General features: G+C 35.9%; 1 protein-coding gene across 1 annotated transcript; it reads left to right on the top strand.

Annotated features, from left to right (window-relative positions):
* The first annotated feature begins 6,859 nt into the window (after positions 1-6,859).
* LOC115755025 (auxin-responsive protein IAA13-like) lies at positions 6,860-10,042 on the top strand. Its single transcript, XM_030694262.2, has 6 exons — positions 6,860-6,968; positions 7,003-7,278; positions 8,304-8,623; positions 9,024-9,144; positions 9,475-9,536; positions 9,629-10,042. Exons 2-6 carry the CDS (start codon positions 7,034-7,036, stop codon positions 9,676-9,678), a joined length of 798 nt encoding a protein of 265 aa, XP_030550122.2. The 5' UTR covers positions 6,860-6,968; positions 7,003-7,033; the 3' UTR covers positions 9,679-10,042.
* Positions 10,043-10,918: the final 876 nt, after the last annotated feature.

The raw sequence follows: 10,918 nt of genomic DNA, 5'->3' as shown, positions 1-10,918 counted from the left end.
CAATATAGTCCTTCCGGTCAATTATACAAATAATAAATTTAGGGCTAAATTGGCAATTTTCAAAATATTGAGGATTAAATTGATATAATTGAAAAGTATAAAACTAAATTGACATATCGTCACAAGATTTGAAATTAAATTGGCACAATTGAAATATTTATAACTGAATTAATCGCCATAAAATAGGTTTAGGCTTTGTTGAACAATTATTCCCACATCGAAGGATATGTGTTGGTACAAGCCTAAAGCTACATATTTACTTAGAGAGCTGAAAGTGAATTAAAAATTGCTGGTATGAGTTTTGATGGGTTGAGTCTAATATGAATCGGCACATGATGAAATGGATCTAAGATAAGTTAAGTGGGTCAAAATGACTTATCACATTTTTAAGCAGATCCAAATCCGTTCCAACCACCCATTTGGCAATTTTTTAGGATTGGGCCAAATGAATTTCTGGGTTTAGTTGGGCCTAATGGCTTTTTCCCAACCTAATCTAGGAGAGTGCCAAAAGGTAGAGAAGGAAGCAGATTGCAATTTCTCGCACTATTAACGAATAATCGTCCAAAAAAATCGTAAACCTACTATATGACAGTCAATTCAGTCTTAAATTTTTCTACAAATTTAGTCCTAAATATAATTTAATTTTTTATTTTCGTTTCTTTATTTCTTTCTTTTTTGCAACTCCGGGTCGGTGAGGGCCAAAGACCCACACCGGCCCAGAGTTGCAAAAACCCAAAAAAAAAAAAAAAAGGAAGGAAGAAAAGAAAAACTAAAATAAGAATAGTAATAATGTTTAGAAAATTAAAAATAATTATAAAAATTATCCACATCAACTCCAACCATATTACGTAGGACGATCGGTGTTGATTGGATAGGCACGTAAAAAATTGTCGGAATAGCTAAGGCCGCGTATAGTAACGTTTCTATTTCCGGAATAACTTTTAGAATAGAAACACTTTTTTTTTCTATTTTTGTTTCCGATAACGATTTTTGGGAACAAAAACGCTTTTGAGTACTACAAAAAAAACTGTTCTCAAAACAAAAAAAGAATAAAAATCTTTTGATAACTGCATAAAGTTTCTATTCCCGGAACCAAGAAAAAAGGAAAAGAAATGCATTTGGTAACCGCAAAAAAATTGTTCCTAATTTTTTCATTTAATTAAAGGGACTATTTATATTGAAATTAAGATGTCTTTATCTTTTTAACTTACTAAATCAAATTAAATCTCATTTGTTTAATTTACTAAATCAAATTAGACCAATATATGTATAAGTAATTTATGCACGATTTATCAAATTACAATATGGACGAGATCAACTATAAAAAAAAAAAAAAAAAAAGAGAAAACAAATTGGAATTGAACAATGAGAACATCAAATATGTTTTCTATAAATAGAAAAAATTACAATTATGAGTCACACGTAACTATTCCCAAGTAGTTAAAAATATAATTACCATTAAACGAGGACCCTAGAAAAATATTAATTATAATTTGAGTGAAACCGGAGACTAAAATGAAAAATATTTATGCATTTACGTCCTTTTAGTCCAATTGTGCAATTTTTTCAAACATGAGGACTAAAATGAGATGTAAGGGTATCAAAGTCTCATGTCATGAATCTAAAAGTAAAAAATTTTGGCTAAAATGATTTAAAATGAAATTTTTTAGTCAATTTAGGTTATGTCCAATGAAGAGGCATGTGGTCCCAAACTGAATTTTTAAAAATTTAAGAGGCCAAAATGAAAAGGGAATTAAAATAAAAATATGGACTATTTTTGTGCATTTTTCTGACCATGAATACTATTTTTCATGATTTTCGGCTATTTTTATAATTAAAATAAATCCGAAAAATGTCAAAAATTATGAAAAATATTTTTTGTTCAAAATTGGTTCCTAAGGCTAGGCCAAAGCTTCCAAGGTTGATTTTGTAATTTTATGAATTATTTTGGTTTTTTTAATTACTTTTTTAAAATAAAATGCTAAAAAATCAGGTGTCAACATTGTGCAAGAACAAAATAGAAGAGAGTGTATAAAAAATAAAATTGTTCCCAATTGGTTCTAAAAAAAATGTGACAAATGTGTTTCTAAAAAGTGTTCTAAGAACACAAAAGCAATTTTTTTTTTTTTCTTGTTTCTATTCCAAAAGTGTTTCAGTTTCTGTTTCTCAAAAGTGTTATCGAAGCATTTTAGGAACACTTTTTTATCATAAGCGTTTTTGTTCTCAAAGTGTTCTAGGAACACTTTAAGAACAGAAATACTTTTTCCTAGAGCGTTACCATACGCGGCCTAAATTGACAAATCGCAAAAAAGTATATGGCTATATTGGCCAATCGTTAACATGTTCAAGAATAAATTGATACAATAAAAAAATTTACGATTGAATTGGACGTCTTATAATACATTTAAGATTTTTTGAATAATTTTTTTTCGATATCAACTTACATTCACATCACTTTATATTTTGATCTCATAAATAAAATTATCGTATATTTGAAGTCTATACTCATAACATGGTAAGGCATAGTAACGAGTAACGACCGAGCGTCGTATTTTTATTTTTTCCAAACAAACTCCATATGTTCCTTGTTTTATTTACTCAGATTAAAAATTATTTGGTAGGGCACATTAACGACCGGCGTGTCAGATGACCCCGTTAAAATAAGGCAAGAAACAAAAATACAAACTTTTAAAAATTCCATTTGTCTGGTCAGTGGTTGCGCCCTGCCCGACTTCCCTCGGGCAGCGCAAAAATTGTCGAAGGAAAAAGATTAGGTGGGGTCCTCCACGGAGCAGCAGCAGCAAGGGGGGAGGTCGCCCATGTCAGCCGCATCCTCCGTCAGGACACGTGTCGCTCCGAGGGGGCCGGGGGGCCACGCAAATCCGGGCCCCACCCTTGTCGCCTTGTCTGCCCCTTGGGACAATAAAAACCACTAAACCTTTTGCAGATCTTCGGTTTGATTTGATCTGATTTGATTAGCGAAAAGTGGGGGAAACGTAATCATGGTCGAGGCAACCCTTAGCAATTAGCTTTGTTTGCTCTGACAAAGGTAAAAATTTTCCTCTTTCGTCTAATAATATACTAATAATGCCTAGATAAAGGAAATTCACACAATTGATATATACGGATTTTATTCTATTATATAGTGTCTCGAGACACTTATTAAAAAGCCACATATATAAATTTTAATTTTCAATGTATTAATTTTCCTCTTAGTAACATCAACACAGTTAATATTTTCAAAAACGAATTTAACAACTATCTTGAACATTTACGAACATACTTTTCTCTCTTATTGATAGACTCTCAATGTATTTCGGTTCGGTCCCATTGTTTAAAAGCGGATCAAAGATGACCAAAAATAGATGCAATGATAAATCTTGACATGTTGGCCATTGATTTTTGGCTTACTATTTTCTCGGGTTGATGGCTCGAGTTGGTCTTTGTACTCGCACATTTTCAACAAGTGAGTTTATTGTGGGTCATGCTTACGTCGGTTATTTACGAGTCAGCTATATTATATAAAAAGTCATTTTTTGAAATTTGACGTCCACTTTTTACACAAAACAAACACATGCTCATCATTCTCCTAGTATAGAGAAAATAAAGAGAGAACAACGTATATCGTTCATAATTAGAATTCTATATCTTCAAACAATCATGTGATAGATCTTCTCTTTTTATGAGCAGGTTATTTCCATATTCTCTCTAAAAATTATCCAAAACTCATCTCAAATTGGACAAGCACATATGTAAAAGAGAAGTCGAGAAAACAAAATACTAAATCTCCATTTTTCAATTTAATTTGTATTGTCATGTAGCCCTCCTCCATGCCATGGAATAATTTCTACCTCCTCCTCCTTCCTTTATTCTCAATTTCCATTTTATGAACAAAATCTCTCTCTCCCTCTCTCTCGGCTCGGGGCTCAAAGCTTATAGGAGCAATTTACCATAATGAAGAGTACACAAATTTTATATTCCTTTGTTAAAAATAAATAAGAAAATGAGTCTGCATTTTCATAAAATAAAAAATCGACTGATGGACAAAAATTTCTCATAAAAATTACACAAATGGGGGTACTCCATGATAATCATTACATGCATTACAAACCTGTATAAATTACAAAAAATGCTGTCTTTCATTTTTTTTCTTTTCCCCTTTGTCTTTAATCATTTTCCTGGCCTTTTAGGGTGGACCCCACCTTGCACTGCCAAAGCCACCCTCTCATGTTGTCTCAACTTTGCAAAACATGGGTTTTGTGCCTTTTGTCTTGCTAATAGTAGACAGCTAATATGAACAAAAATTTACAAGGCGCAAACAGATAATAATTCAACATCACACCCTTTCTTTTCCTTTTTTCCTTGTTTTTTTTCCCCTTGTGAAAAGACTCAAAAGCTTTGGACTTTATTAGCCCTAATCTTTAAATTTCAAAAAGCAAGGGACACAAAGCTCAAATTCATAAAAGAGAAATTAAAGCAGAGAGACTTTGATCTATTCCCCATCTTTATGTTCATTTTTGCGATGGGTTTATCAAGAATCTAACAAAAATTAGTATGGAAATAGAGCCAAAGGTGCTTTATTTATTTATTTTCCATTTTGTTATTTTTTTGCCATTAGACCCTCTCAAGCAATTTGCTTATCCTGATCCAACCGAAATCATTAACTTAAAATTGACCTTAAGCTATGGTCAAATCAAGCGACAATTGGTCGCTAGTTTGGCATACATTTTAATTAAAGCACACATAGTTTGACCTAATTTCGTTTTCATTTTAACTTGTTTATAAGTTTTTAAGCTAGAGTTTTACCAAAGTTATTATGGAAAAAGAGCATAAGGTTCTTTGAAATGTCGTATCGTGCTTATTACATCTAGCTTGGATTTTGTCGATGAATGCACGCGGGACATTTGATTTGTTACAATCAAATAAAAAGAATTAAGTTTTATGGTATTTAACTTTTCTTGAAGAGAGTGCATGCATATGCAATTATGCGTAAGTAATCTCATGTGTTTCAAAATAATGTATTAGCTTAAAGGCATGCAGACTTGTCCGTTGTTGTGATTTTGGTAAAAGGAGGAAGTAGTGAGAGCAAAGTGAAGTTAGTGATAGAGAGAGAAAAGGGAAAGAGACCGAATCTTTAAAGGTATGTTTGTTTTGTGAAAAATTATTCTCGAGAAATACTTTCTTAAAATATCATTTTTTCACTTACACAAATAAATTGAAAATATTATCATTGTTCATGAAAATATTTTTTATTGACTAATTATTTTAAGCGAAATGACGATATTTTTAAGAAAATATTTTTTTTTTCTGAATCTTTCATTTTCGGTGGAACAAATGCATAATAGAACATTCACTATTGTGACAAATGTGGATAAGTTAAGTTAATTAACTCTGCATGGTATCTAACGGAGCTTGGTTTGTCTCACCACCAATTTGTCCCGTCTTTTTGGAGAACCTACCTATCTTGTCATAACTCTCACATCAATAAGTCCAAATCATTGCAAATGCGAATACATCTCTAGTGTCAATTACATGGGATTAGTAACTTGATTAATCAAATTCCCGACAACAGCTAGTTTGATTCAATCGGCTCGAACTCGACACAATTTGATACTCGAACTCCCTTTGGCTTGACAATAGGTGCGTCTATGTCCATTTATCTATACTATTCTTTAAAATAAGAGATTCCTTTTTGATCTCTCGATCTAACTTACGCGGGAACAAGTTATGATAATCGTTTAAATTAGTCTTAAGTGATTGCGGGTTGTTTCCATTATTTGGCACTTACAACTGAAAACCACCACTAAACGTCACTACCCACTATCTAAATGTAATTAAACAAATCATGTGCTTTTCTTTTTGTTTTTTTTTAATGAGGGAACGATTCAATAATTTGAAACTTTAACTGGCATCATCGAACCAATCTGCTGTAAATTGCTTGCGTTAGGGTCTAATACTAAAACAAAGAAAAATGAAAAAGTGATTGCATTTTTTTTAAACCAGGAAACTATTTATCAATTGACAATTTTTAATGGGATCATTAACCCAATTTGATGCAACTCACGCGACGCGTGTTGAGGTCAAGCTCTATTTAAAGCTTGAGTTAAACTTGAATTCATAAGATACAAAATATCGTGGATAATGTTGTTCAAGTAAATACAACTCGATAAGACTCTTAGCTACTTTAGCAGAGTACTTTCAAATTCAAAGCTCAAAATTAAGCTGCCCGAATCCGGAGAGCCGATTGGTTCGGACTCAAACAAGATGCGAATGGAGTCAAAGCGGTTCTCGAGCTGTCTTGACTAATTTGCTGGTCGGTCTTTACTTTAGACAATTCATGTCAAAGAATCCAAGACTTGTTTACCCAAACCCTAACACATATAAAAAAAAAAAAAAGAAGTTTTTCATGGAGAGCGAAGTCTTTTCCATACTTGCAAAGACCAAGACCCCCAAAGGATTTTCCCAAAGCTTGAGGCCCAAGGGATCATAGGTAGCTGCTGCTTTCCTCACCCTCTTAAAAAAAAAGGGCACAAAAAGAGAGAAAAATAAATAAAAAGAGCATAAGAAAAAGAAAGCTCTTTTTCATCTCTTTCCCACAAAAATAAAGGAGGGAAGGAAAAAAAGAGCAAGAGAGAGAGAAAAGAGGATATAGAGAGAGAGAGAGAGAGAGAGAGAGGGGGGGGAATGCAGAATGCATGGGAATGGAGATGATGATGATGGCCATGAGCATCATAACTGTCTAGAGATAGAGAGAGAAAGGGAGTGGTGAGCGCACTAGCCAGACATAGGGGCCCCACCATCCCCCAAAAAACCATCATCACCATCTCCTCCTTCCTCCTTCTTCTTCTTCACCATCATCATTGCCAAACACCATTCTCTCTCTCTCTCTCTCCACTCACCACTCCTCCTCCCCCTTCCCAGCTTCCCCTCAAAAACGCCAACCCAAGAAGCTCTCTCCTTCACACAAACTCTCTCTCTTGTCATCCCTCTCTCTCTCTCTCTCTCTCTCTCTCTCTCTCTCTCTGTGTTGTTCATGGAACCCCCACCTGCTCGCGGCCGTGAGTCGGCCGCGCCGAAGCTCGACTCGGCGGGAGAAGAGGCGGAGCTCGAGCTGGGCCTCGGGCTCAGCGTGGGCGGTGGCGGCAAGCGCGTCTCGGCCCGCGAGCCGCGCGGCAGGATCTTGACGGCCCGCGACTTCCCTTCGTCGGTGGGGACCAAGAGGACCGCCGACGAGTCCGTCTCGCAGGAAGGTGGCGGCGGATCCCCCACCTCCGGAAGGTCAGGATCATGATATGATATCTTTACTTGAGATGTTCACATATTGGAGTTTGGTTGCGGAGAAAATGGTGACAAAACAAAGATTCAAATGTGATCAGTCGTGACTTCCTAGAATATCTCTGGCTGTGATGGGGAAAAGCATTAAACTGGACTTGAAGAGAGTTCATTGTTTATCAAAGTAACTTTAGAGTTTTCTCAAAAAATATGAAGTGCGTACGTGATGTTCATTATATTGGAACAGAGAAATGTCTCTTCTTTTCAATTTTAAAATTTCATTAAGCAAAAATATATTCGGGCACAACGAATGTCAAACGTCTGCGTTAAGTGTTAATTAATGTTCTTGACCAGGTCGTCAGGTACAGAGCCTTGCTCATCTTGGCAAAGTTTGGTATCCTTTTTAAGTGTAGTTTTCAGACTCGTTCTTGAGTTTTCCTATGTGGGCATGTTCTTCCTCTGGCGAACTTGTCGATTGTCTGAGCCTAATCATCCCATAGTTTTGTTTTTAATTTTTCCCATATTTCTGCCATGACTAGTCTGTTTGTTTTCCCTGGTAAAACATCTAAAGAAACTGCGGATTAGTAAGTAACAGAAAAAGTCATGTTTCTAAGGGTGTTCGTGTTCAATTCGCAGCATTTAATTTATGATGTAGTTGCCCTTTTTGTAAGATTTGTTGGTGGGGATCCGATTGCGTTTCTGCATAATAATCATGTGTATCCTGTTGGTACTGTAATTAGGAATACAGGGGGAAAATAAACATCTAAACACATGCTGGTGTGGAGGTTTGAACCCGACACCTCGTCCCACCTCCTATGTCTCAGTTGTCTGCTATATCATGGTTTTTGCTTCCATATTTGATGTAGATGACTCTTGTAAAATTTAAATTTGTCTCTCTTCGAATCTCTTAGGTGGGCTGATTACTGATTCTACTACGTGCTACCTAATCTTCATTTCAACTTTGCAATGTCATTACTCTTATCTCTATATTCTCAGTCTGATATATACTGTGATTCGGTTGATGAGTGCAGTCAGGTTGTAGGATGGCCACCTATAAGGGCATACAGGATGAACAGCCTGGTCAACCTCTCAAAGGCTCCTCGAGCCGAGGACGACCTATCACCGAATGAAAAGAGCAAGTCAAAGGATGGTTCGGAGGACAAAATGCGTACTGGTGGCAAGACTGATGTTGACAGCAGAGAGCAAAGGAATATCGGGTTTGTGAAGGTGAACATGGATGGGATCCCCATCGGAAGGAAAGTGGACTTGAATGCTCATGCTTGTTATGAGACTCTAGCTCAAGCTTTGGAAGACATGTTCTTCCGACCTGCCAAAACTGTTGATTTAACTGGTAAATCTCATCCTTTCGTTTAATTGTTTTGACCCTTTTCTATTCATGTTTTTTCTGGACGTAATCTTTGCTGTATTAAAGGTAGAGCGGGGGCTATTCACTTTTTGTCCTGAAAGTTGATGGGGTCTGAAACAAAATTACAGAGAAATCTTGGATATGACATAGACAATATGTTAAACCTGGGAATTTGCGCAAGCATGACTAGACACTTTCTTACTGCTCAGAGTAAATTAATAACTTAATCTCAGGGGCTAAATTATAAATGCTCACAATATGGAATGAACTTGAAACACGACTTTGTAAAGCTATCACGAGTTACAAGCAGTAAAGTCAAGGTTAAGGTGAATAAGCAATTGCTTCTTATTGTAGTCAGTTAATTGTTCATGCTTTAAATTATTAGGGGTTGAAGGAAATAGGCAGGTCAAGAAGTCCTCGAAGCTTCTCAATGGATGTTCTGAGTTTGTGCTAACTTATGAAGATAAAGAGGGAGACTGGATGCTCATTGGAGATGTTCCTTGGGGGTAAGTCGTGAACTCACATTTTATTTTCTCGAATCAATTCAACCAAATCGGTGAACTTTTGTTGAATTGATCGTCTTTTCCTGAGTTTGTTCTGGCTTTGGTGGATTGGCATTTGACTTTTCAAGGAAGCATGTAAACTGTTTAGCAGTTGAGGACTGGCAAATGATAGATTTAGCGGAAGTGGAAATAGCAGATCTGATTAGGACTAGATTTTTTTGATAAACGACTGGCACCGTCTCTTGTACTGGATCTGAATAAACAAGAAGCATGCAGTGCTGCTCCGAGTTTGTTAATTGTCATTCCTAATGCTCATATTTGATTGCTCAATAGGATGTTCCTCACAGCTGTCAAGAGACTTAGAATCATGAGGACTTCCGAAGTGAATGGAATAGGTACCCGCAATGTTCACTCAAACAGTCTCCCTTCCAAATCGAACCATTTCTTGTTTTCTGCTCTCTAATGCGATTCATAAATCTTGTTGCAGCTCCGAGATTCCAACAAAGGAGCGAGAGGCAAATGAGAAAGCCGATATGATAGCGCCCTCATCAGGATTCTCACCCTTCCAAATCTGACTACACGAAAGAAGCAAATACCTCGGAAGCTTATAATTTAGGAAAACTATAGACACCCGATGAGAGCGTGCCCTGACGAAATGTGCCGATCTTCCTGCTATACATTCTGCCGACCATCCTCCGGTTGTCTTTTATATTTGTTGTATTTCCTTTCTTTATTTTTTGTGTCTTCAAAGGGTAGATTCATCTCCATCTGAGTCCTTCCGATCTCTCCAACAGGTGGAGTCATGAGGTGCTCTGCATATTTTGCTGAATGTTTTTCGTTTTTTGGATTCTCATACTGTAAATATGGGAATACTGAGTTATCTAGAGGGTTTGAGTTTGAATTGCTGCTTGTTGAGGAGATTGTTTTTGTTCCTTCGTTTGGTCTTATTTTCTTTTTGTCCTTGTGGTTGATGTTAGTGAGATCCATCTTTGTTCCTTTGCTGATGGAACCTTTTGGGGTTGAAGCTGATATTGTTTGAATTTGTCGATTTATGTTTTGTTCATTAACGATTCGATTAAAGGCCAATTTCCTTATTGAAAGCACTCATCATATACATTCTCGAGTTCCAATAATCTAACTTATGTCTTAACAAAAAAAATAAATAAATAAAACTTAATCCACGTGTTCAATAATCTAACTTATGTCTTAACAAAAATAAACCTACTATGCAAGTCTGACTATCCTTTTTTTTAAAATTTTTTTGTGGCTCTTTTTATCGGCTTTGGACAATACAAAAACTCAATTTAAACATACGAATCCGAGTTCATCAAACATTCAACTAATCTTGAATTTCGAGAAAATCGTTTTCACTAAACGATGTGTGAGAAGCTGAGCTTGTCACGTATTTTCTTTCCTCCATCACTAATTCAATCTCTGTGGGTTTTTATCTTTTGATATTTATTAATGAGGCATGGCAGAACAGTATTCTCTGACAATGCAACCTGCCGTGGTGAGAAGAGAGCACCTGAAGAACAGAGACAAAAGAGTGTACCATCGTATCTTGATCATAATCTCCGGTGCAGATCATAGCATGACCCATAAAACTTTTTATTTTATTTTTGTTTCTTTTATTGCCATGGTTACCTTCTTTTGTAATTTACATTTTTTTTTTGGTATGTCACCCTTTTGATCCCCCTAGTGTTGAGGAAATTTAACTTCAACCATCCCATGTACTTTGTTTCGGTGCAACCTCAATCTTCGTATCAGGCCGACGACA

This window comes from Rhodamnia argentea, chromosome 1, assembly GCF_020921035.1.
Source record: "Rhodamnia argentea isolate NSW1041297 chromosome 1, ASM2092103v1, whole genome shotgun sequence".
Taxonomy (NCBI): Eukaryota; Viridiplantae; Streptophyta; class Magnoliopsida; order Myrtales; family Myrtaceae; genus Rhodamnia; species Rhodamnia argentea.
The sequence above is the reverse complement of the archived record's forward strand: the minus strand, read 5'-3'. Positions and strand labels throughout refer to the sequence as shown.